Raw genomic sequence first — 25066 nt, 5'->3', positions numbered from 1 at the left:
GTATCAGTGATGAATATGAGCGGCCCGGCTCTCCCTCTTCTGTTTGTTATCACTGCCTCGGTCCTCTTTCAATGTTGTAATACTGCCTGATAACCGCCTTTCAAAACAAACTCAACATAAGTGCTAATATATGATTTCTGCACGGAAAACCGGTTCCAAGAGTCAACAGAAACCCACGAGAGAGCAAAAGTGCAAAAAAGCTCGGGATATTTCAAAACCGACTGAGATGCCTTACTGACTACATAGACAACTGCTTTCTAAGACAGCATCCTAACTAGAATGGAACCTCACAAGTGACAGATTTAGATTTTTCTATTTAGTCAAGTGCCAAACAAATAGGGCTCTGCATGTAAAGACCGTGACACGCCAAGCCGTCATAAAAGAACTAGCGGCAATGAAAGCTTGGCAGCGTCTCGGACAAAAAACAGCGCTTGAACACACTAAAAGGACTACAGGTGAGGGTCACCTTGCATGTGCGTTCTACACCTGCGTGTAAGGAAATAACTGTATTTCAGAAAGTATCAATAGTCTATATCCTTACACGCAGGTGTAGAACGCACATGCTAGTTGACAGTCACCTGTAGTCCTTTTGGTGTGTTCAAGCGCTTTTTTTTGTTTTAATTATCCTTGTTTTTATTTTTAATTCCTACACATGGTATTCTTATTTCTCATGCATATGTTATCACCATTTTAATTCATGTCTATGTAAAGCACTTTGAATTGGCATTAGGTATGACGTGCTATTCAAATAAACTTGCCTAAACTACGATTGACTAGCCTAGAAATCTAGACGCACCCTAGCGGCAGCAAAACTAATTTGCCGCGAGTGTCGTCTAGCAACTCTCAATACCCTTCTGAGCTGTAAACGCCAAACTCTTGTCGGGCTAATCACATCGTGTATAGAGTCCGTGGGCGGGGCCATAATGACGGCCGAGTTGCGCTTGCGTGCTTCTAGTAAATAATAATAATAATAATAATAACTTTATTTTATATAGCGCTTTTAAAAGTAAATTCTCAGAGCACTTCACATTTGTAAAATCAAGACAGATAAAACAGGGATGGTAAACACAATATTAAAAAAAAACAAAAAAACAAAAAAAAACAGAAACTGGCGAACGGCGGTCTTTCAAATCAGCTTTGACCGCGACTCTGGAAGACTTGGAGTTAAGCTTTTCTCTGAGAAAAGAACAAAGAACGGCACTGAAGTCATTCTTAAGAAGAGAAGATGTGTTCGGAGTTTTGCCGACCGAATACGTCGAAAGTTTAATCTGTCAACGAGCTCTGCTTCACCTTCCTTGCTCTGGTTGGTTGTAGTGATATCCAATTGCGTGCACGCCGTGCAGAGGGAGTTTGAAAGACAACCGTTTATCCCGCCCCTCGGATTGAGCCCTGTCATCTTGATGTGGGTCTGGCTTGTCAGGCTAAGGACTGACGATATGCAAGCCGTAAACACAGCAGTGCTTGCTTACTGTACCATTTCGACAATCAATCATGCTGACCACTTTCTTCATTCCAGGTGAAACGCTCAGGTAAGATGCTGTAAAATTAGAACAGCCTTCTGTCTTCGCTGTCTTGACTTCTTTGCTTGCTTTCATCACTTTTGTTTCGCTGACTAAGCTAAACAGCCAATCAGAGTTCTCAATTCAACATGCTCAATCAGACAAATAGCCCCTGACTAGTGCCGACAGTGCACACACTGCAAAAACTGAGCCGATGAACCGATGCTCAAAAATACGACAAAAGACTCGCAACTGATTTCAATACAGGCAATGCAAAGGAAACAACACTTTACTTGATATACAATATCTAATACAATTGTGGGTAAAATACACAGATTTCACAGTCATTTATATATAATAGTGTTATTTTTAATTGATTTTAAATATTGAGCATTTGATTAAATGTAAGCACATTTATACACCGATCAGGCATAACATTATGACCGGTGAAGTGAATAACACTGATTATCTCTTCATCATGGCAGCTGTTAGTGGGTGGGATATATTTTGTCCTCAAAGTTGATGTGTTAGAAGCAGGAAAAACAGGCAAGCTTAAGGATTTGAGCGATTTTGACAAGGGCCAAATTGTGATGGCTAGGCGACTGGGTCAGAGCATCTCCAAAACTGCAGCTCTTGTGGGATGTTTCCGGTCTGCAATGATCAGTATCTATCAAAAGTGATCCGAGGAAGGAACAGTGGTGAACCGGCAACAGGGTCATGGGTGGCCAAGGCTCATTGATGCACGTGGGGAGCGAAGGCTGGCACGCTTGGTCTGATCAAACAGACGAGCTACTGTAGCTCAAATTGCAAGAAGTTATTGCTGGTTCTGATAGAAAGGTGTCAGACCACACTTGATCTGGGTGCCAGATCTTTACAGGCAGTCTCCACAGTGCATCAAAGTTTGTAGCGTATGGGGCTGCATAACGGCATACCAGTCAGGGTGCCCATGCTGACCCCTGTCCACAACCAGCGCAAACAAGCAAAAGGAAGACCAACACAATATAAGGAAGGTGGTCATACTGTTATCATCATTTACATAATTCATCCACTATATTGCTAAATGTACCCGATTTCTCATATCAGCAAAAAGATATACCGGAATAACCTAGCTTCTCTTGAGACTCCCCTGCTTCACAGCATAGTTAATGATTTGTTAAAACCCGCCCACATTTTGACGTGATTGGTTACAAGGTAGCCTGTGACGTAAGAAACACCCACGACTTTAAACCACATTTTTTAAAACCATGCTCAGCAGTGGTGTTGACTTATGAATTTGCACATGGTTTTTCTTTAAGCATATTAAAAGCCCCATCTAGATAAACAACATTAAAAACTAGATTTTCACCACAGGGGGGTCTTTAAATGGTTTTAATGTAAGTAGGTATTTAAACAGAAGTGCCTACTCAGAGAGAATGCGATTTTGGACATTATTTTACTTGTCGTCTCTGAACATTACTTTGGAATAGAACTTATTTTAACACGGGGGAAAAATGGCAAACAGCAGCTTTAAATTGTTTCAGTGATTTCATGGAAACATTTACCTGAATGTGTGGTCGGACCACAGCCCACAAGGAATACCAGATCTTGTTTTCGACAAATTGCCACGGTAACTCTCCCCGTTGTCTTCATAACATTCTAGAAGACAGATAAAACAGACATAAAGATAACATAAACAGTGTTAACATGCCTAAACACATGCATGTGCAGTACCTTCAGTAAAGACCATGCTTATTCAAAGCTCCATGTTTAGAGTATTTATGGATTTGCTGATTGTATCCATGCTGTCATGAAGTAAGCATGTTTAAAATAGTTTTTTACTAGTGGGGGTGGGCCGATTTCACGTCAGGGACCACTTTACAATTGGTGGTTGGCAAACAAGTAGGGGAAAAAAGCTTTTGTCTGTGCCAAGATCTGACTGAAGTTTGAGTGAATCCAGAGAGGCATTGCCCTGTCTCTCTGACCTGAAACCTCAAAGGGACTCTTCTGGTGAGAAAAGTGTCTTTTGAAACACAAAGCTGGAACACACATGAAAAAAATAGATCATTCTAACAGGATTTTGAAACAGACTACACGATTTGTGGAAAATAATCTTTTTCTTTTAGCGCTTTTGTGACACAGACCAAGGGGAATGTGAGGGTACCCAGAACAAAACCACACTCGAGCTGGATGCCAGATCTTTACAGGCAGTCTCCAAACGTCCATGATGGCGCCTCTGTGCAAAACATCTTTGTCTTTCATCATTAAAATTCTTGTAAATTATGACGAGCTAAGCGTTTTGGAACAACACAATTCATTATGTGGCTAATATGGTTCACAATGCTTAGCCATGCTGTGCAGCACAAGTGTGAGAGTGTGTGCAAGCGTGTAAGAAGGGTGTGTGTGTGGGCTTACCTGTGCTGTCAGAGCTCTCTGACTCACATCTTGGGATGTTGGTACAGAAAGCTTTGCGTACTTTTGGGTCTATGGTGAAACACCAGGGAATTTCAGAGCCATCAGGGTTTCTGCAATAGTTCTCCCTGAGATCCCTGAGTGGGACACACAAAAACAATTTTATAAAATAATTTTTGCATGTATATATTTGTTTGCATTTTCTTTTTCAGAAAGATTTAGGATCATTCAGATGTGAACAAATCCCTAATCCTCGGATCTTTTTTATTAGTAAGCTACCATTTAGCAGCTAGGGCAATATTTCAAATTTTTACAGTATACTTATGTTTTTTGCTGGCGATATAAAATGAATATTGCAATAACTTTAATGTGCTTTTTATTTGGTCATTAAAGGCATAATATGTAATTTTCGCCGCTAGAGGTCGCTTATTCGAAACAAAGACGTTGATTTTGCGGAGTTATGGGAGTTGTTGTCTTCACCTCTACAGCCGGTGGAAAAGAATCTGAAGAGACTCGGGCAAAGATCATATTCATGGATGAGCTAATGTATCAAAGATTTATTAACGTTACTGTAGTGTGAAGCAGGGTGGGGCTGAAAGCAGTTGGAGCAGAACGAGGCCACTGGAGTGATTGCTAATGTGAGACAAGCGGGACACATGGCTTGAGAGCAATTAAGCTTTTATTATGACGACCGCTTCTGCTTCTTCCGGTCAAGCATATGTGGGATTATTTATAATATTAGATACATTTGAGTGTTTTGAAAGTTCTGTTATAATGCTTCTCTGTGCATTCACATGGGGGCTACTATGAGACACTTATTGCACACTGCCAGTGTTGGGCAAGCTACTTGGAAAATGTAGTGAGCTAAGCTACCAGTTACTCTACATTAAATTAAGCTTCACTACACTGAAGCTACGCCCCTGGGAAATGTAGCAAGCTAAGCTACAGCAACTTGACAAAAGTAGTTTACTACATCTAAGCTACTTTTTATTTATTTAATTTTATATTGAACCCACTTCATTCCAATCAATGCTATTTCAGTGATCAATAAAAGTCAAGTATATAGACACACATTTTTTTTTAGTTATACAAAAACTAAAAATTACATACAAAAAATCAATTCGGCAACAAAAACATGTGATCCAAAATATTAACAAAACCAGGGGCCTACTGCACAAATCTAGGATAAGGGATTAAGCCAGGATATCTTGATGATCTTGTCATTTTTATGCAAAATTTAGTACACAGCTGTCATGTAAACATACCCTGAAGGCAAACTCATACCAAGAACGATAGCGATAATGAAAGATAACTGCATATTAGTGGATAAATTGAGCCAGGATCACCAAAATATCCCAGCTTCATCCCTTATCCTAGTATTGTGCAATAGGCCCCTGGTGTCGTGTGTGTGTGTGTGTGTGTGTGTGTGTGTGTGTGTGTGTGTGTGTGTATGTTTATCTGTATGTGTATGATATGCATACACAACTGTGTGTTTGCATTTATGCGCAATTTAGACTTGGGCACTTTTGCAGGACAAACTGTAAGTTAATTTACAACTCAACTTGTACAAAAAAAGTCCAGTCCAGAAAGTACAGTAGCAAAATAATTAAGACCTGCTCCAAACAATACCAACATGGCAAAAAACAAAAACAAAAACAGCCTATGTGTGTGTGTGTCTCCCACACACATGAAACAAGTTTCAATCATTCATTCATTCATATCAAGAGGTGGCCAGGCTGGACCCCGATACTTTTAACAAGAGCTGTTTATTCAAGAGACACAATAGATTTTAAAACCCCGCAGTTTCTCTTTTGTCACCGCACGGACGATGCGCGTGAAACAGCGAATTGAGCGCTAGGAGAAAAAAACCGTCAACTAGATCCTATCTAAAGACGCCTATCCCGTCTTTACGCACTCACTGCCAAAGGAGTACTTTGAAAGGCTCGCGCGCGCATCTGTGCGTGTATTTGAAAGGCTCGCGCGCGCATCTGTGCGCGTCTGCGTGAGGCAGAAAGGAACGTAGAAAGTGAAGTATATCCGCGTTCTTATCAGTTGTGTTTCCAATTTGAGCTTGATCCTCAGAAATGCTCGGGAAAATGTAACGTTAGCTTGTGTGGACGCTACCGCACTACTTGATCAACAGAAGAGCTTCGCTACTGAAAAGCTATTTCATTGAGAAAACAGCGACGCTACCACCACGCTACTGAAAAATGTAGTTAAGCTAGTAGCGTCACTACTTGTAGCGACGCTACTGCCCAACACTGCACACTGCACAAGCTAGATCGATATTAGGCATGGTGAATCATGGTACTCTTGGTAAATCAAGAAAACGAGATTTAAACAATAAGACTAACTGTGTTGAGCTATATAACAATGATTTGATTTATGTTGATGAATGTACCAAAACAGTTGCTCACCTGTCTAATAAAACACATAATATATTAAATAGTCTTTGGTGTTTCCATGGTTTCTACAAAATTAAACCAGAAATCGAGGGTAATGCGGTATGATGTCACTGATAGATGATGCACTGTTAAATTTCTTATTTTTTATCTGGATTTAAACAATCTTGGAAACATTTGGGATTATGTAAAAACACAATTCAACTAAATATATAACACTATTCTAGTGTTTTGTTTAAAATCTTACATATTGTGCCTTTAAGTTTTCTAAAGAGTGTGTAATTAGATTATTAACCTGCTAGTATGAAAACCGTAAAGCACAAATGTTTTAATAATGTGTCTGATTTAAAAAGAGTATTAGAGTATATTTTATTCATAAATCAGTTTAAACTGTCAATGAATCAATTCAAAACTCAAATAATTTTTTTTCTCCATGTGACATGCTTTGTGGCAATATCATTCTTGCTTTGTTTCATTAGCAAAAACTTTGTGGGAAACAAGTCTTCTAAATGTTTTGTTGTATTTTACTTTATTTTTTTAAATACTATTTGGTGGTAATTAAGGTTCCTTTGACTGAAAAAACACCCTTTTGAATATCCAGGTATATAATGAATATCAACAATATTATGGTATGTAATTTCCATTGGAAAACACCTCTCATATTTTCTTCACAAAGTGTTTTATTTAGTTCTGATAACACAAAAAGCAGTAGTGTAGAATGACTCACTTGCATTTATAGTTGTGTGGTGTGTATGAATGGTTGTGAGGAAATAGGGCGTCCCAGCGTTGACAGGTCACACCTGCAGGGGTCACGCTGACTGTACCCCTGTAGCCCTCTCCCTGACCCCGAAAGCAAGAGGCGGTCACCTCCACTTCCACATCATTATTGGAGTCTGAAACAGAGAAAGGGAGAGAGAATGTCAGGAATTCCAAGAATCAGCATTTGAAAAATGTTTCCACTGGAGAGACGCCATGGATGAAATACAGGAGTAACCACGAGATTTACAACAAGCCAGTGCACCTGTACACAATCCCTGGGCTAAACTAAATATCCCACACACCCAACTATCTGTGATAGGAAAGGGTTTCCTCCACATGAATTACAAACTTTTACTTTGAATTAAATTCAACAATAATATAATTAATATAGTATAATACTATTTAGTCAATGGCCAAAATGGAGAGATGTTTTGATCACAGCATAACACAACACAATATCAAATCAAAACCAAACCAGAAACATATCTAAAACCCTAAAGCATGCACATTTTTAGATAGAAAGATGAAGATGAAGAAAAATGAACAGACCACACAAACTGATGTTACAGTACTCCCATGGTGTGTTTTTGTCCATTGTGTAACACCATGGACGCACGTCATTATTGGGATTGCGGCAGTAGTTGTCATCCAGGCCTTTACCTACGTGTCTATAAATACAAATAGATAAGACGCGTAAATCACACAGTTGTGTGTGTATGTATGTGGGGGTAAATGTGAATGCGTACCTGTGAGGCTGGTAGGTGTGTTTATGAGGTTTCTGTGAGTCCCATCTCTGGCACTCTTTCCCACTATCTGTGTGATCCATTGGCCCCCTGTATGTTTCCCCATTACATCGCATGCACTCCACTACAAACACACAGAAACAAATGCACACATGATAATAGTGCACTATCCCGTGGACGGTGCAACCGACACAAATACACTCAGGTATTGTACTCTTAAATCACAAATTACACAAAAGCACAAAGTATAGATTTGGTAATCTCTAACCGTCTGAACATTGGGGCAGCCCACATTCCTGGTGCCGAGTCTCAGTGAGTTCAGTGAAGCACCAGGGCCCACTTAGATCATTGTCCGGGTTTCGGCAGAAGTTCTGACGCAGGTCAAACTTTTTGTGTCGGGCAGGCTTGAAACTGATGAAAAAATATGGGAGAGTGAAAACATAGGTAAAAACTAAGTTAATGTGATCAACTAGGTTAGTTATCAACCAGCTCAAATTGACTTTTGTTGAATGCTACTGTCCTGCTGAGTTTAGCTCCAACCCTACTTGAACACACCTGAAAGTACACTATATAGTATGAATTTACTAATTTCATAGTATGAAATTCAGATGCTCTATATCCGCCATGTTGTCATTGTCATGTGACTGTCAAAGTGTCCATCGAAGGCACAATTTAGAATCTCGGTGGAAGTAGTAGGACACCCAGGTACTTTTTGCATACTGTTTTTTTATTTTTATTTTTTATATTATGTTTTTCGGACAAATTTCAGACACAAAAAAGGTCTTTAGGATTACAAAAAACTTCCAGGCAGGTGTGTTGGGGTCGGTTGGAGCAGAATGTTGCAGAACGTTGGCCCTCCGAGAGCAGGATTGAATACCCCATGTCTTTTGCAACACTGATTGAGTAAATAAGCTCAATCAACCTTAAAGGTCAAATTAGACAAGTATGAATTTCTAGTTAGTACTAGTTTGGTGCTGGTTCACCTTGAGAACTGGCATAGCCACATTGATCATCAGCAAAAGTTAGCAGGTGAGACTGGTTGATCAGAATAAATTGTTGGTTGATCATGGAAGTCTAATAAAGGTATTTAGATTTACATTTACATTTATGCATTTAGCAGACGCTTTTATCCAAAGCGACTTACAACTCAGGAGAACAGGAAGCGACCCGTCAAGAAGAGGCAACGAAACACAAAAAGTGCCCCAAATACCAAGATTTGTATACCGCTCAGAGTAGCAAAAACCAGAAAAGGGGAAGAAGAAAGGAGAGGTAGAGGAGAAAAGTTTTTTTAACTCGTTTTTTTTTTTTTTTTTTTTTTTTTTGATTAACGGGAGTGTTTACAATTAATTCCTCTGGAAGTTGAACTTCCATAGGAATGAACTGAAACCGAGCCAGTGGACATGGACCATTAATGACAGTGTGGCCATAAATACGTGTGCACTGTGTGGCCATGCACGTTTTACTTTCGGTTTAGAGTTAGCGGCAATTTAGGATCGCTTGAATGGTGGGTTTATTAGCCTATTATTCTTTATAAAAATCACAAAAACAAAACAGTTCAACAACAAACTCACTTAAAAGGCACTTTTACATTTTGTGTTGAGACCAAATCTGCCAACACCAACACTAACTATCGCAGCAAACCTACTGTAGGTCTTTCAGCAAAGATGTTCACACCAGGATAGTCTACATTCTCAATACGGATTGTCAAACACATGGGTGTCTAGAGTTTCTATCAAACCTTAATTAAATAAAACTAAACCATTTGATGAAGGACTTTGAGATTAATAATAAGGACTTTAATAAAATTCCATACAGGCAGGTTAGAGCAGAAGAGTGGCCCTCGAGGACCAGGGTTGGACACCCCTGGTCTACCAAGTCCTGCAACCATAAATAGGATAAACTGTATAGATGGATGGTCCTACACGTGTTTCTCTGGAGGGCCACTCCCCTGCAGAGTTTAGCGTAAAACCTGATCAAATTTCCCTACCTGTAATTTTCAAGTAACTCTTATGACCTTGATTAGTTTGCTAAAGTGTTTTTGATTAGAGTTGAAGCTAAACTCTCAAGGGAGTGTCCCTCCAAGGCCAGATTTGAGAAACCCTGGTCTACCAGATTGACCTGAATATCACCTAAACCAGCCTGGACCAGCTGACAATAACCATAAATGACCAGCTTTAACCATGTAAAACCAGTTCATTATATCCTAACAGATGCTATCTAATTGAACCTAAAGTTTTAATTGATTTGGAAAACCAAATCCAGTACTAGACCTTAAGGTACGCTGCCTCTAAAAGATCAAAATAAGGGCGTTTTCACACCTGAAAGTCCGCACCAAGGTCCGAACCAAAGTTTGTGTTTGGACATTTGGTCCTTTTTGGTTTGCTTTAACATTGCAGTTATGTCAGCGCACAAAAAGAACTTTACATGACGCACTGGCGTCCTGTCGTCATCATCTATGTGGGCTGCATCTTAACATTGATTGGTTTGTTAGCGGACGTGCGTCTGACGTCAGTGTGTTGTCAATTCAGCGGCTAACTTTGACAAGAATGAATGAACAGACGCATCGTTGCCAATACTCTTAATATTAATGGATTATCTGCAGCACCAACTATACTCGAGGCAAATTCACCAAATGAACGTCCTCGTTGTGCAAACATTTTATCGGCGCCGACAGGAAAGGAGGAGCTCCTAGAAGATAGGCTTTTTAGCCAAACAATGTATTTTATTTTATAGTTATGTTTAAATATTATAATGTTATTTTTTAATTTCATCTAGGCTATATTGATTATGAAACGTGCACAGATGTGAAATATATGTCAAAGACATCGAGTCAGAAATAATTTTGACCACTTCATTAAGATTTGTTTTGTAGAAAGCTTTGTATTTTGTATCTTAATTTTAATAAATGTTTCATCGTTTGCCTGTATTTAATAAATTAGCTTAAATAAATAATATAGCAGACATCCCGTGACGGAGTGATCATTTGCGTTGCACATGAACTGGAGCGGTCTCATAAATAAACCGAAAGTCATATAGTCAAGCAGAGCACGCTGTTCACGCGAGCTGACATGGCTACACAAGCGGTTCTGGTTAAAATGCTACGTGCTCCATCACTGCATGTGCTATGCATTTAATCTGTGTTTTTTCACTAATCCTACACCAGAACTTCCTGTAAATGGTCTGAAAGTCCGAACTATACAGAAAATGCTTTCACACAAGAAACGAACCGAACCTTTGCTCTGTTTGGTCCGGACCGAGACTACCTCTTTTCGCCGGACCAAATTTCGTCTGTTTGGTCCGGACCATGGTCCGAGGGAGGTTTCACACCTGTAATTTTGGTTCGTACCAAACTGAAAAGTCCGAAAATCCGGACCAAACAAGGTAGGTGTGAAAGCACCCCAAGTTAAAATGACACCAGATAAGTAGGACACATCTAAACAAAAGCCATGCAGCGCATATGACTTGCTTAAACAACTGGGTTACGAATGGCGTGTGGGGCTGGAACGGACTGCGCTCCTGCATCTGGATCGTGTGGCTAGTTCCACATGAGGCCTGAGATCGCTACAGCTAATGATGTTGTGCTAACAGATGTTAGCCAGCTATTCTTCTCTGGCTGCCAACAGACGCTCTTGCACTCTGAATGCAATCCAAACAGAAACTTTAAACCTTCTTTAATCACACTTACAACACCAGGAGGTCATAAGAGTCGGAAATGGGTAATTTATTGGGAACTATCCATTTGTGTACATACAAAAGGTTTTCATCTCAACAAAGTGACATTTCATTTCAGCACGTCATTTTTGGCTGGTCACCAGCACTGAAACCAGGACCAACACTTTATTGAAAAGGGACTTGCAGTTTTTGTCTCGTCAGAGTAGATTTACTTGCTTCTCATCACAATCTTTCTGATCATTGTCTGCTGTCTTCACTTTTGGTTTGGCTAAATGTAAGGGGGCAAGTGGACACATTGCGCTGGTAGATAGATTGAGAAGATTGAGTCTGAGAGAAAAAAAGATGTTGTCACATGGAAAAAGGTTCGAAGGGAATCGAAGTCGGAAAGCACTGTTATCCATAGAGAGGAGAGGGTCTGGATTAGCATCTGTGCGCTAGGCTCAAATGCTGCTCGTATTTTAATGTGTCTGCAGCTTTGTGAGCTCAGCTGGAGGGCAGACAGAACATGACTTCAGTCCATAAATCCTCCTTCTCTCGTTCTTTCTCTATCTTTCTTTCATTCTCTCACCTCTAAAATCTTTATACAGCTTGTAAGCAGTGTAGCTCGAAGAGCTAATCACATCTTGGCTAACAAGGACCTGGCAACAATTGACCACATTAACCAGATTGGCTCGTGCTCGCGCAGTTAAGGCATCACTCCATATAGTCTCACTTAACTTCTGTTGTGAGAAAGATGACTCTCAAACGACCAGGCCTGAAAGCAATCTCATCTGCAGTCTAGACTAATCAGCGATTGTTGGCAGACAGCACACTGACGACGGCAATTTACGGCTAACGGCTAAGTCCATGCTAGGAACAGTGAGGACTATTGCGAAAATTGCTAGCTGTCAGAGACCATATGAAAGCTGCAAATGAGAAGCTTATTGAAAGAATGAGTTGCAGCGGAATGAGGGGTTTAACAGATAGAAGCAAGAATTCCCTATAAATAGCGTTGTTTATTAGCTGTAGCTATTTATTCCGAGTGTAAAAAAGGTTGATGCTATTTACACAAAGTTTAACAGAACTTACATTTTATTTATACTGAGTGTAAATAGTTTTAGATAATGTTTGCACATAGTGTAAAACACAATAATTAGCATCTTGTTTACAAGTGTGGATAGTGATAGATGCTATTCACACAATGTGTAAATAGAAGTGATAGGCTATTTAAACTTGGATAAATAGTTTGTGTTTTATTTAAATCCACCGTCTCTATTGTTGTAAAACAATTCACTAAGAACCAAGAGGCAATGTTGCAAGATCCTGTTCCTTCCCAAAGCATTTCTAATGGCTGAGACAATTATGTTGGGGTACTGCATTCGGTACATGACTGATAATCTAAGTAAACCTTTCTGGTGTTAAATGTATTTAACATCACAGCTGTCACACTAGGTGATGATAGTGCATCTTAAAAATGGCATTCACTTATAATTAGCCTTATTTACATTTAAAGGGATACTTCACTGCCTTTTCATATTAAACTATGTTATTCCCTTAACTTAAACGAGTTGATACATACCTCTCTCGTCTCAGTGCGTGCACTTAATCTCTCTGACACGCAGTGACGATCTGATAGCATTTAGCTTAGCTCCCTAAACCTAGTTCATTCACTATGGTACCAAACAGAGATCAAGGTAGAAGTACCAAACACCTCCATCTTTTCCCTATTTAAATACAGTTACACGAATAGTTGAACCGAAACATCTTTCCTCACACCTCCCCCTCACTCTCTCATTTCTGTCAATAAGGAGATGTGAGGAAAGATGTTTCGGCCGGGACTTTTTACTGTGCCGAGTCGAAGTACTCTCAGAAGTGCTAATCCGCCATACATTATAGTTCTCCTTTTTAATCTGATTAGAAACGCGCCACGCTTTATTTTGTCACCATACTTGATCGTTCAACTATTCGTGTAACTGTATTTAAATAGGGAAAAGATGGAGGTGTTTGGTACTTCTAACTTGATCTCTGTTTGGCACCATAATGAATGAACTGGGCTTAGTGGGCTAAGATAAATGCTATCAGATCATCACCGCGCGTCAGAGAGATTAAGTGCACGCACTGAGACGAGAGAGGTATGTATCAACTCGTTTTAGTTAAGGGAATAACATAGTTTAATATGAAAAAGCGGTGAAGTAACCCTTTAAATAAGGTCTATGAATCACTATGTCTTAATCCACCAGCACACATTGAAGTGGCTCAACTGTTTAGTAAATCATGCCACAGAGTCAAAAAAGAGAGAAAGCTAAACTGCAGAGTGGATTTTTACTTGTGCTCATGTGGGACGGACATATTCCAGGATTGACACGTAATTCCAGTCTTTGTGAACGTCCTTCTCCCCTTGTAGTTGACACCTGACCCAATGATGCACTCCCTCACATAGTCTGTGGAAAACATACGGCACAGATATTCATATAATCTGGTACGATGAACATTGTTTACAGATTATACATTTCCCTGACATCCCGATGTGATTTAAATCTCCAAACAAGAGTTTTACTGACGATTATGGCATTAATCTAAAGTTTCAACTCCAGCTTTTGCTGAAAGCATAAACATACGGCATCTTGTTACCGTCAACAGTCATGCTTTCTTATACTCTGTTTGCTGCCAAATCTCTTAAGCATGTGTTGTTTACAATGACAGAGGTGATTTTATACATAGACAGGAGTGATTTTACACTTCGAGTCAGCTATCTAAACAAACACGACTGGCATTTGCGCAGTTTTACCACTAAATATTTCCAGGAAACGTCAGAAGATATAAAAGCAAAAAGTCAAGTGCGAGTGAACTTCTTCGAAAAAATATTTACCTTTCTTCTCGAAAAGGTCACAATTGGGTTTTCGCTCTCTCTTTACGCCTTCGGAGTAACGGTCGAAGGGAAGCAAGTGACATTTCCTGTTTATCTGGTCAAAGTAGAATGCCCTGTAAGGAAGCAAGGAGAGAAAACCAAGTAAACGAAAGACAATTGTTGGGTGAGACAACCACCACGATCAGATGAAGGTCTCACATGAGATTGTTGAAACAATAGTTCAAACTAATTTTTTTATTCTGTCCAGATTTAGTCACCTTCTGAACCAAATATTCTGAAGACTGTCCAAAATAACTTTTGTCCTTACAATTAAAGTCCCATTGACTTGAATTGTATGGACAAAAAACACTGATACCTTCTTGTCATGAGTAAATGATGACAAAATTTTCATTTTTGGTTAAACTATCCCTTTAAACTTGTGTGATTACATGTGCGTGTGTCACCTGCACGACTTCTTGCTCTTGCTGCATTTGCGTGCACAGTCATCCACCGAGAGGTTTCTAATTCGAGGAGATTCTGAACAGTCTGTACAAAGCAGCCGGCTGTTTTCACTTTTCTGATACCTCTGCAGTGTCTGTTTCCTGCACTCTGAACAAAAGAGACAAGGAGATTAAACCCAAACACACATGCTGATACTTAAAACACACACGTACATGTACACTCGTAATCTCATACATGTGAGAGCTGTCACATACATTATCAGAAGGGTCACTATCAGGAAACAGTCCCATTTGTGCCAAATTTGTGTCCATGTGACTTAAAACTGATATAATTTTAGAGACTTAAATCTCTTTGGCATGCAATAAAAAAAAAACTTTTAAATGAAACATTTTAATGGTTGTTTTGACACAATCTATTTTTTAAATTACACTGAAATATTTTACAATATACACACTGCTATTCAAATGTTTGAGGTCTGTAAGATTTTCCTAATCTTTTTAAAGTCTCTTATGCTCACCAAGGCTATATTCATTTAATAAGATAAAACAGTAATATTGTGAATTATTATTAAATAACTGTTTTACATTTCGATATGTTTTCAAATGTAAATTATTTGTATGATGGCAAAGCTGAATTTTCAGCATCCCTACTCCAGTCTCCAGTGTCACACGATTGTTCAGAAATCAGTCCAATATGCTGATTGACTGCTGATGTTAAACAACACTTATATTAATATTAATTAATTCATATTCCTAATTAATTCCTGATATAAAGTCCTATAATTCATATTTTTGTGGAAACCATGATAAAACATTTTCAAGATTCTTTGGTGTCTAAAGGTCTTTAATGAAAAACAAAACAAAACAAAAAAACAAAAAAAACAAGCAGAGTAAACATACATGGACTTATCAGCATTTTCATTCTTTCACATTAGTAAAATCAGATTTCCATTTGCTATTTTATGACTGTCTCTTCTGCAGAAATGAATGAGAGGCCAGTGAAAGGGACCCAGACTCTCACTTACACACACGCACGCACGCACGCACGCACGCACGCACACACACGTGTCATAATTCACTGCAGTGTGGTGATCAGAGGACATTTCCAAAGTCAGTTTACATACATGTGCAAAGCTCACATGGTAACTCCTACACTAAAGCATATACATCATGTATATATATAAGCCCGATTCCAAAACAGTTGGGACAATGTACAAATTGTGAATAAAAAAGGAATGCAATAATTTACATATCTCATAAACTTATATTTTATTCACAATAGAATATACATAACATATCAAATGTTCAAATGTTGAAAGTGAGACATTTTGAAATGTTATGCCAAATATTGGCTCATTTTGGATTTCATGAGAGCTATACATTCCAAAAAAGTTGGGACAGGTAGCAATAATAGGCTGGAAAAGTTAAATGTACATATAAGGAACAGCTGGAGGACTAATTTGCAACTTATTAGGTCAATTGGCAACATGATTGGGTAAAAAAAGAGCCTCTCAGATTGGCAGTATCTCTCAGAAGTCTAGATGGGCAGAGGATCACCAATTCCCCAAATGATACGGCAAAAAAATAGTGGAGCAATATCAGAAAGGAGTTTCTCAGAGAAAAAATTGAAGTTATCATCATCTACAGTGCATAATACCATCCAAAGATTAGGAGAATCTGGAACAAACTCTGTGTGTAAGGGTCAAGACCAGAAGACCATAGTGGATGCCCGTGATCTTCGGGCCCTTAGACGGCAATGCATCACATACAGGAATGCTACACAACATGGGCTCAGGAATACTTCCAGAAAACATTGTCGGTGAACACAATCCACCGTGCCATTCACCTTTGGCAGCTAGAACTCTAAAGGTCAAAAAAGAAGCCATATCTAAACATGCTCCAGAAGCGCAGGCGTTTTCTCTGGGCCAAGACTAATTTAAAATGGACTGTGGCAAAGTGGAAAACTGTTTTGTTATCAGACGAATCAAAATTTGTAGTTCTTTTTGGAAAAGTCACCATGTCCCACTTCTCCATGTTATCAGCGCTCAGTTCAGAAGCCTGCATCTCTGATGGTATGGGGGTTGCATGAGTGCGAGGGGCATGGGCAACTTACGCATCTGGAGAAGCACCATTAATGCTGAAAGGTATATCCAAGTTCTGGAACAACATTTGCTACCATCCAGATGTTGTCTCTTTCTGGGAAGACCTTGCATTTTCCAACATGACAATGCCACACCACATACCGCATCAATTACAACACCATGGCTACGTAGAATAAGGATCCAGGTACTGAAATGGCCAGCCTGCAGTCCAGATCTCTTACCCATAGAAAACATTTAGCGCATCATAAAGAGGAAGATGCGACAAAGAAGAACTAAGACAGTTGAGCAACTAGAAGCCTGTATTAGACCAGAATGGGACAACATTCCTATTCTTAAACTTAAGCAACTTGTCTCCTCAGTCCCTAGACGTTTGCAGTCCCTAGACATTTGTTATAAAAAGAAGAGGGGATGCCAAATAGTGGTAGACATAGCCTTGTTCCAACTTTTTTTAGATGTGCTGATGCCATGAAATTTAAAATCAACTTATTTTCCCCTTAAATTATACATTTTCTCAGTTTAAACATTTGATATGTCATCTAAGTTGTATTCTGAATAAAATATTGACATTTGAAACTTCCACATCATTGCATTCTGTTTTTATTCACAATTTGTACAATGTCCCAACTTTTGGGGAATTGGGTTTGTAATTCATGTACCATCTAGTCTCAAAATAATTTCCCCTCCCTCTTGCAGCAATAGCTCTTCTCTTTTCTGAAAATGTGTTGAGATCAAGACAACCTGTCACGACATGACATGACATGACACACAGCAATAGCAAACCACAACCATCCAATCAATTCCCCATAAACAAAATAAATTCCTGCTCAACCTTTTTCCTTGTTCAAGTAGCCATTTAACTTGGATATACATCACAAAAATCTCCTGTTCCCTCCTGAATTTAACTGGAGAACTGAAGCAACCAGATCATCGAGAGGGAGAGTTTGCGCACTTGGTGTGTACTTGCAGTTTTGCGGACTTGTGATTGTCGTCTCATGCACATGCTTGTGATTTGAGTGTTGCATTTTTATGTTTCATAAGTGTGCTCACAAGTAAACCATAGGGGCCACATCTGGGACAGGTTTGAACTTGACTGAATCCTGCTTTTGAGCCATTTCAATAGCTCACAAATTGGAATACGCAATATGTTTTAATGGGGTTATGATCTGAGAAATCAATTTTTCCTTGAGCGTTTGACATATAAGTGGTCATCATATTATAAAAATATCCTGTAAGTTTCAGAACTGAAAACTTCCTTGCTAGACCCAAAACAGCTTTTATTGTAACCAAGCCCAGGGAACGACTTGTGCCTACTTCATCATCGCAATTTTGGCCCTGCCCACTGGTGAGTTTGTGAGATGATGAGGAGAGAAGAGCAATAGAGGATCACTGGACTAACAATCACATTACATTCCAAAGGATCCTAATGTGGTTATTCAGTTATCAACAATGTGAATGTTTCAGTTGAGCATTTTTTATTTGTATTCGGTTCATTTCACTGTGGATTCTTTGGTAAATCAAATTTCGGCGCAGGCTTTACAAACAAAATTTTAAAATATGGACTTGACAGTAATGCTACAACATGTAAGTAACTCTGTTACTTCTAATGCCTGATCTGTGACCAGTGATTTCTGATATGTAATGATTCATTTACAGTTAGACGTTCTTGTAGCCTAGAAATGTAGACGCACCCTAGCGGCAGCAAATCTAATTTGCTGCAAGTGTCGTCTAGCAACTCTCAATACACTTCTGAGCTGTAAACGCCAAACTCTGGTCGGGCCAGTCACATCGTGTATAGAGTTGGTGGGCGGGGCTTAACATAATGACGGCCGAGTTGCGTTTGCTTGCTTCTAGTAAACACAGAAACTGGCGAACGGCGGTCTTTCGAATCAGCTTTGACCGCGACTCTGGAAGACTTGGAGTTAAGCTTTTCTCTGAGAAAAGAACAAAGAACGGCACTGAAGTCATTCTTAAGAAGGGAAGATGTGTTCGGAGTTTTGCCGACCGGATACGGCGAAAGTTTAATCTGTCAACGAGCTCTGCTTCACCTTCCTTGCTCTGGTTGGTGTAGCGCTATCCTATCGCGTGCAGAGGGAGTTTGAAAGACAACTGTTTATCCCGCTCCTCGGATTGAGCCCTATCAATGGTGAGGTTCCAGACCAAACATCTTGATGTGGGTCTGGCTTGTCAGGCTAATGTTCTTGGTCTATGTTTCAGTAAATCAAACCAGTGACTAAACAGTCAACTTCACATTGTTTCTCTTAGTAGGCTAGAAAGAAAATAATCTTTTATTTAAACTGTGATTAAATTATATAGAACGCTATCAAAGAACACTTCATTTACAATCAATGGAGCTGTCAATCAAACAGAGTGAGATTATTAGTGACTGAGTTCTGGACTCTCACCAAAACTCCCGTTATAATAATTTCTTATTTGCATTGTGTTTGCACTGTTAGTTATGGTAAAAGTATTCATTAATGTGCAGAAATCGAGTTGCACTCAGCGCGGGCATAAACATGGAGCAGTAGCCCTGGGCCCGGTGCCCTGATTATCAAGTGATTCAGTAAACTGTTGAAAATTCGGGGTGTCAGGTAACACTCCTCAGTTTAATTCAGGCACGCGTAGTGCTGCGCAGTCCCGCATCTCTTGCCGAACTCCTGTGGCTGGAGCGGTTTTGGTGAGAACACATTATTAATGTTTGGGCCGCATCTGAACACATCTGGATTTCATCAAGCAGCTCTTCAAACATTGATCTTTTCCTTCAGCGCCCCAATTAGACTCCTTTAAATTCCTCTTTCTGGCCTGTCGGGGGCATCTTTATCTCCCAGACTGCTTATTAGATTTGGCTAAATCTCTTCCTTAAATAACAACGGGATGATGTTTATGGTAGCAATGAGGATGGGCATCAGTGAAACATCAGCATTAATGGTTTCAGTCTGACTCACTAATGTCCTTTCCTTTCCTTGAGCTTCAGTGAAAGTTTGAAGAACCTCTCGTTCTGTGTTTACGCAGCACATCTGGTCTGGTGAATATTTGCAATGGTGAAATATGGGAGAAACGGCTCTGTCCAGATGTTGCACAGCACGTCGATAACGCCCGCTTTAGAGAGTCCATTCACCCCATATGCGCGTTTGCCCATTGCTGGAAATGTACAGTCTGGGAAGGTTCTGTTGCTTTGCTGTAGCGCATCTAATGATGCATGTCACTGTTATTGAGCATCCATTTCTCCAGTGGAACTGGACTGAAAGTAGCGTATATGTTGACGCTTTTATACACTTTTACAGTTTCAGGCCCATTGAAGATGATACTTCAGAAAAGTGTCCTGCTAAAAGACACAGTGGTGATAAATAATTGATTAAACCTTGTTGGGTTTGAATCTACAACCTACTGTTCCAGCCCAGAACTTTGACCATTAGGCCACACCACCCCATATCCTCTGCACTACGTGATGCATGCAACATCTCCAGCCTTCAGTTTATGAGACTGAAACATGAGGAAGGGTCAATGGATTTGTGTGAAATCCAAACTAAATATACATTATTGTAAATGAAGACAGTTTGAAAACTTCGGCCCCCTATAAAAACCCTGCTTGATTGTTTATTCCCCTTTAATTGCATTTTTAGTTTTCCACCCCAAAAAGCTAGGAGGATTTCCTTTTATTAAATTGAATTTAAAATTGATTTAAACTCACATGAACCCTTCAGTCACTCTGTGTGGAGAAAAAGACGAGCCCCTTCTTCAACAATTTACCATGGTAACCATAGTTTCTACCATATACTGTAAAACAAAAGAGTAATCTTTATAATAATATCTTGCATTTCCACCTGTTTGTGAGTTAGAGTTTTACCTCACGTTTCTTCATCAGTAAAGTGCAATGAACTTACAGCTGCAAGTTGTAACTTTGGCACCACTTTGTAGCAATTAACTAAAGATAATAAAGTTTATTTTAACCCAATTTTAGAGCACTAAGAGTCATTGTCATTAATAGGAGATCTTCAGACAGTGCTAGAATTTCATTTAGTTTAATTTCTAGTCAGGACACTGATGGCTTGTAGTTTTACAGTAGTATCAGCAGGCTAACTGCAGTAAACATGGTATTTGGTCACCATGGTAATTTTTTTGCAAGGAAAAGAGACTTTCACTTACGTTTCTAAGACAACATAAAATAGTTATGAACACGTTATTTGATTAAAAAAAATGGTAAGATGCATGAACGTTTATCGACGTCTTATTTCTTAGACAGTAGCATCTTTGCATTGTGATCAACACGATCAGTTAATCAATAACGCACTTCACGCTGGTCACTCACCCGCATCCAGGGACAGTAAGACGCAAAGAAGAGTTTGATAAATCCACATTATGTCCGATTTCATAATTCTCGGTTTGATATTCCAGGATTTGGGATGGAGAGTTTATAAGGTCCGAGCTGGTGCTGCTGCTGTTGTGAGTGATGATCAGCAACAGATCGCAACGATCTCTCTCTCTCTCTCTCTCTCTCTCTCTCTCTCTCTCTCTCTCTCTCTCTCTCTCACACACACACACACACACACACACACACACACACGTCAGCGCTTATTAGAGAGATCTTGGATGTGGGATTTATTTATCAGAATACGAATGAATTCATCATTTCCTAAAACTCTGACTGATAACCACTTTTGAGACAAGCAGATAGACTAGTCTCGCCATGAGTCAATGCTGTTAATAATAATGAATGTTAATAAACTTTTTGCCTGTGGAGCTTCTTAGAATATTTGTTTATTATGAGTGAGACAGCCACAGTAAAATTAACATTAAACACCGTTATAATTAAATAATGCACCAAAATAATAAATAAACACACTGCAATATACAAATGTACAATATAATTAAACCTGTCTATTGGTTTTGGTTATGATTAAACGGTGTTATTAAAGGAATAGTTCACCCTCGAGTTATTTTTCATTCGCTTCACAACTGAATTTCTTTCTTTGGTGGAACACAAAGGGAGAAATTTTGAACAATTGTCCAGGTTGATGTTTTCCATGCAATACAGAATAGGGACTGTAGCTTTAAAGTTGAAAAAAAAAAAAAAAAAAAAGAAGGATACAACAGCACCATAAAAGTATTAGTGGTTAGCATTATATATTCCAAATTGTCAGAAGTTGACAGTCTAATTTTGACTTTTGAAATTGTCTTAAATTTACAATCAATTAATAATAGAAAACTAGCAATATAGTACAAAAATGTGGATTTTTTCCCCCACCGAAATGGGTTTTAGTGGTCAAGCGTCTTTTATGTTATTTACACATCAGAGCTTATTTAGTAAATCATAGATTCATATCTAGCCTTAATTAAACTGTATGGAGCATAAAACAAGATAAAAGCTCTTAGATGACCATACTAAAAATGTAATCTTCTTGCCTATACAAGCAGTTGACTATTTAAAAAAATGAATTTTCATGTAATTTACTGGAAGTTCAAGGAAGTCATTGTAATTATAATGGGGAAAGGGGATAATACGTCTTCAATATCAACGCTTGGACAGAAGGCTAAATTAAACAATCCATAAAAAGTGCTACCCTTGGGATTAAGCATTAGTAATATATTCAGAAACAAACAATAGAACCAATTTAAAGAAAATCCCAGGGACGAAGTGGACTTTTGAGAAATTACAGCACAGTCCTCTGCCATGAAACTAAGCTATCCAAGAAATTCAAGCAGTCGTCTGCCAGGTCACCTTCAGGCACAGATTAAATTGCAATCTGAAAGTGAAATGGTGGTAGGAGGGAGGATTGGGGGTAAGTGAATTTCTGACCACTTCACACCCGCCCTGTTATTATTACACAGCAAAGCCAATATATGCAATATATGCCATGGCCATCAATAAAGAAAGACTTCTGATGGGTCTCTCCCACTCTGGAAGCTGGTTGGAGTGGCACAGCTGGAAGCAATCCCATTCCGATTGCCGAACGCCGGGCTTCATGTTTAACTAAGTGTTCTTGAGTATTTAGACGCGAACCATGTGGAGGGCACAATCGTTATTTCACAGGAAATCCACACTTTGGCCGTTAATGGGCAGTTCTAAATGCCCTCTGGAGAGCGAGAGAGAGAGACATAGAAAGAGGTGAAACGCAGACCTCGGATTCTTTCTCATTAAGTCGCGTGGAGCTTTTAAAGCCAACCTAACTGTTGAAATGTTTGCTTTGCGGTATGTGTGGCGAGCAGGTGGGCCAAAACGGCATGCCGGCCAGCCGTGTCAGCCCAGGTGTCAGCGTGTCAGTCAGAGGGAGAGAGCTGTGCCTGGCGGCACTGTTGGGGAGAATGTGGCCAGAGTAAATGCCTTGACTTAAATACATCAGGCTGGGTTTTGACCACCACGCAATCCCCAAGGGCGGCCCGGCCTGGTGAAGCCCGTTTCAAAGCAGTCCGAATGAACTCCCCTCTTTTCCACTGCAGCTTTTTCATGAAAAAAAAAAACTAGTTTTACAATGAGATGAAAGAGTCTTTATTGAGCAACTGATAATGATGCAGTCCCATTTGTCAGAACATCTGTCATGTCAGATATCACACTTCAGAGTGACAGCTGTTCTATGGGATGTGTCTGCTGAGAACAAGGCTTTCCTCAACTACAGAAAGTATCTTCCTCATCACTATTTATTTTCCGATGCATTTCAGTTTAAAGACTCAAGTTTGATGTTTTCTAGTATCAATAGTTATCTATAGGCTAGTGTGCTCCAAAACAATGACAAAATTCACATTTAGAAGATATGAGCATCCCAAACTTACAGTCTCTATCCCTTTTTTGTACAATCAAATGCTCTCTAGAATGTGAAGTAAATAATCGGCTGACATCAGTCACTTGTTCACACATTTACTTTTTTCTAAATTGTGAATGGCACTTAGTGCACTATACATGGGAATGATTCAGATAGTGTAAATATGCTTTCAGTTGAGGCGAATGAAGTGTGGTTTTATGTTCGTTTCACGTGCACCGCCACAACGTACACAAAGTCTGCTCAAAAACAAATCGTATCGGACCCATTTGAATTCCGCACAGAATGCTGTATTTCAAAGCGATATGGAGGAGAAAGTGCGACTTTACCAAGCTGAGGGGCTCTAGTCAAGCTGTGGTTTAAACAAAACGCTATTGGCTGTTTTAAAAAAAAGGGGAGGAGCCGTTTGATACGTCCCGCCCTGTCTTCATGTTTCAGGGGAAATTACGTCAACACATTGAATGCTGCACATCAAGGCACTTCATTAGGCCTTTAAGCGTTTGAACAAACCCTTAAAGGTGCGGTCACATTAGCATAGGTGAAATTTCACAGGGAGAAAAAAAGTCCGCTGTGTATTGTTAATAGCCTTGCGAGGTATCAAATCGAAGTCACTTTCAAACCAAGCATCTTTCTGTTTGTCACAACCTGTTTAAAGAATACGACTCCATAGGTCGTTTTTTCAAGCACCTTATTACGACCTATATTTACATTTTAAAGTCATGCGCCCTATAGCTGGCGAAAAAATAATGACAGTGTCGTGTTACGTCTGACGTCATATGACGTGGGCTGTCGTTACCGCGTGCTCATTTTAATGCAATGTGTGGACTCTTTACCGCCATTTGTCATATTTCCATTTAGCAAAAATATTCTTTTTAAAATTTACAACTACACCCACCCCATCCCTAAACCTACCCAGTGATTTATAGTGCATACACACTTTATAAACACATGTGTTCCCTGGGATCGAACTCACGATCGCATGTGTCGTTGTTGTATACTGCAAGGCTTTACCAACTGAGCTATCTAAAACCTGAAATATTACGTAGACAAAAGGGAAAAATGCTTTAAAATGAAAGTGTCCTGCTGTCAATAGGAGCACAACTTTAGAAAACGCTTCTATGCGTCATATTTAATTAATTGAAATATTGCCGTTAGGGGCGCAACTTTAGTAAACACTCCTATGGGTCGTATTTCAAGTAAGTGACAAACGACCTATATAGGCGTATTGGTTGAAGGAGATGTTGGTTTGTCAGCATGCCGCAACTGGTTGTGATTCCGCAAGAAAAGACTAGATTTCAGATTTAGCCGATTCAATTTCCAAAAGAGCAACAACAAATGTGATCGCATCCTTCAGCATTTGGCATGTTACTCGCCCCACACTTTGTGCTACAGACATGAATGATACTTCAAATCATTTGACTTGACATTTGAAGAGAGGTGTGCTTTTACCTTGTGGGTGGA

General features: G+C 39.4%; 1 protein-coding gene across 1 annotated transcript in view; it reads right to left on the bottom strand.

The window, feature by feature from the left end:
- hgfa (hepatocyte growth factor a) overlaps positions 1-21276 on the bottom strand; it is a 35609-nt gene extending 14333 nt beyond the window's left edge. The window contains exons 1-10 of the mRNA XM_067427209.1: positions 21160-21276; positions 14755-14899; positions 14312-14424; positions 13769-13883; positions 8060-8202; positions 7795-7915; positions 7598-7716; positions 7017-7182; positions 3891-4024; positions 3041-3134 (exon numbers count right to left, since the gene is read on the bottom strand). Of these exons, the coding sequence (XP_067283310.1) occupies positions 3041-3134; positions 3891-4024; positions 7017-7182; positions 7598-7716; positions 7795-7915; positions 8060-8202; positions 13769-13883; positions 14312-14424; positions 14755-14899; positions 21160-21223 (1214 nt within the window). The 5' untranslated portion in view covers positions 21224-21276. The remainder of the gene's footprint in view (positions 1-3040; positions 3135-3890; positions 4025-7016; positions 7183-7597; positions 7717-7794; positions 7916-8059; positions 8203-13768; positions 13884-14311; positions 14425-14754; positions 14900-21159) is intronic.
- Positions 21277-25066: the final 3790 nt, after the last annotated feature.

This window comes from Pseudorasbora parva, chromosome 20 (genome assembly GCF_024679245.1).
Source record: "Pseudorasbora parva isolate DD20220531a chromosome 20, ASM2467924v1, whole genome shotgun sequence".
NCBI lineage: Eukaryota > Metazoa > Chordata > Actinopteri > Cypriniformes > Gobionidae > Pseudorasbora > Pseudorasbora parva.
The sequence above is the reverse complement of the archived record's forward strand: the minus strand, read 5'-3'. Positions and strand labels throughout refer to the sequence as shown.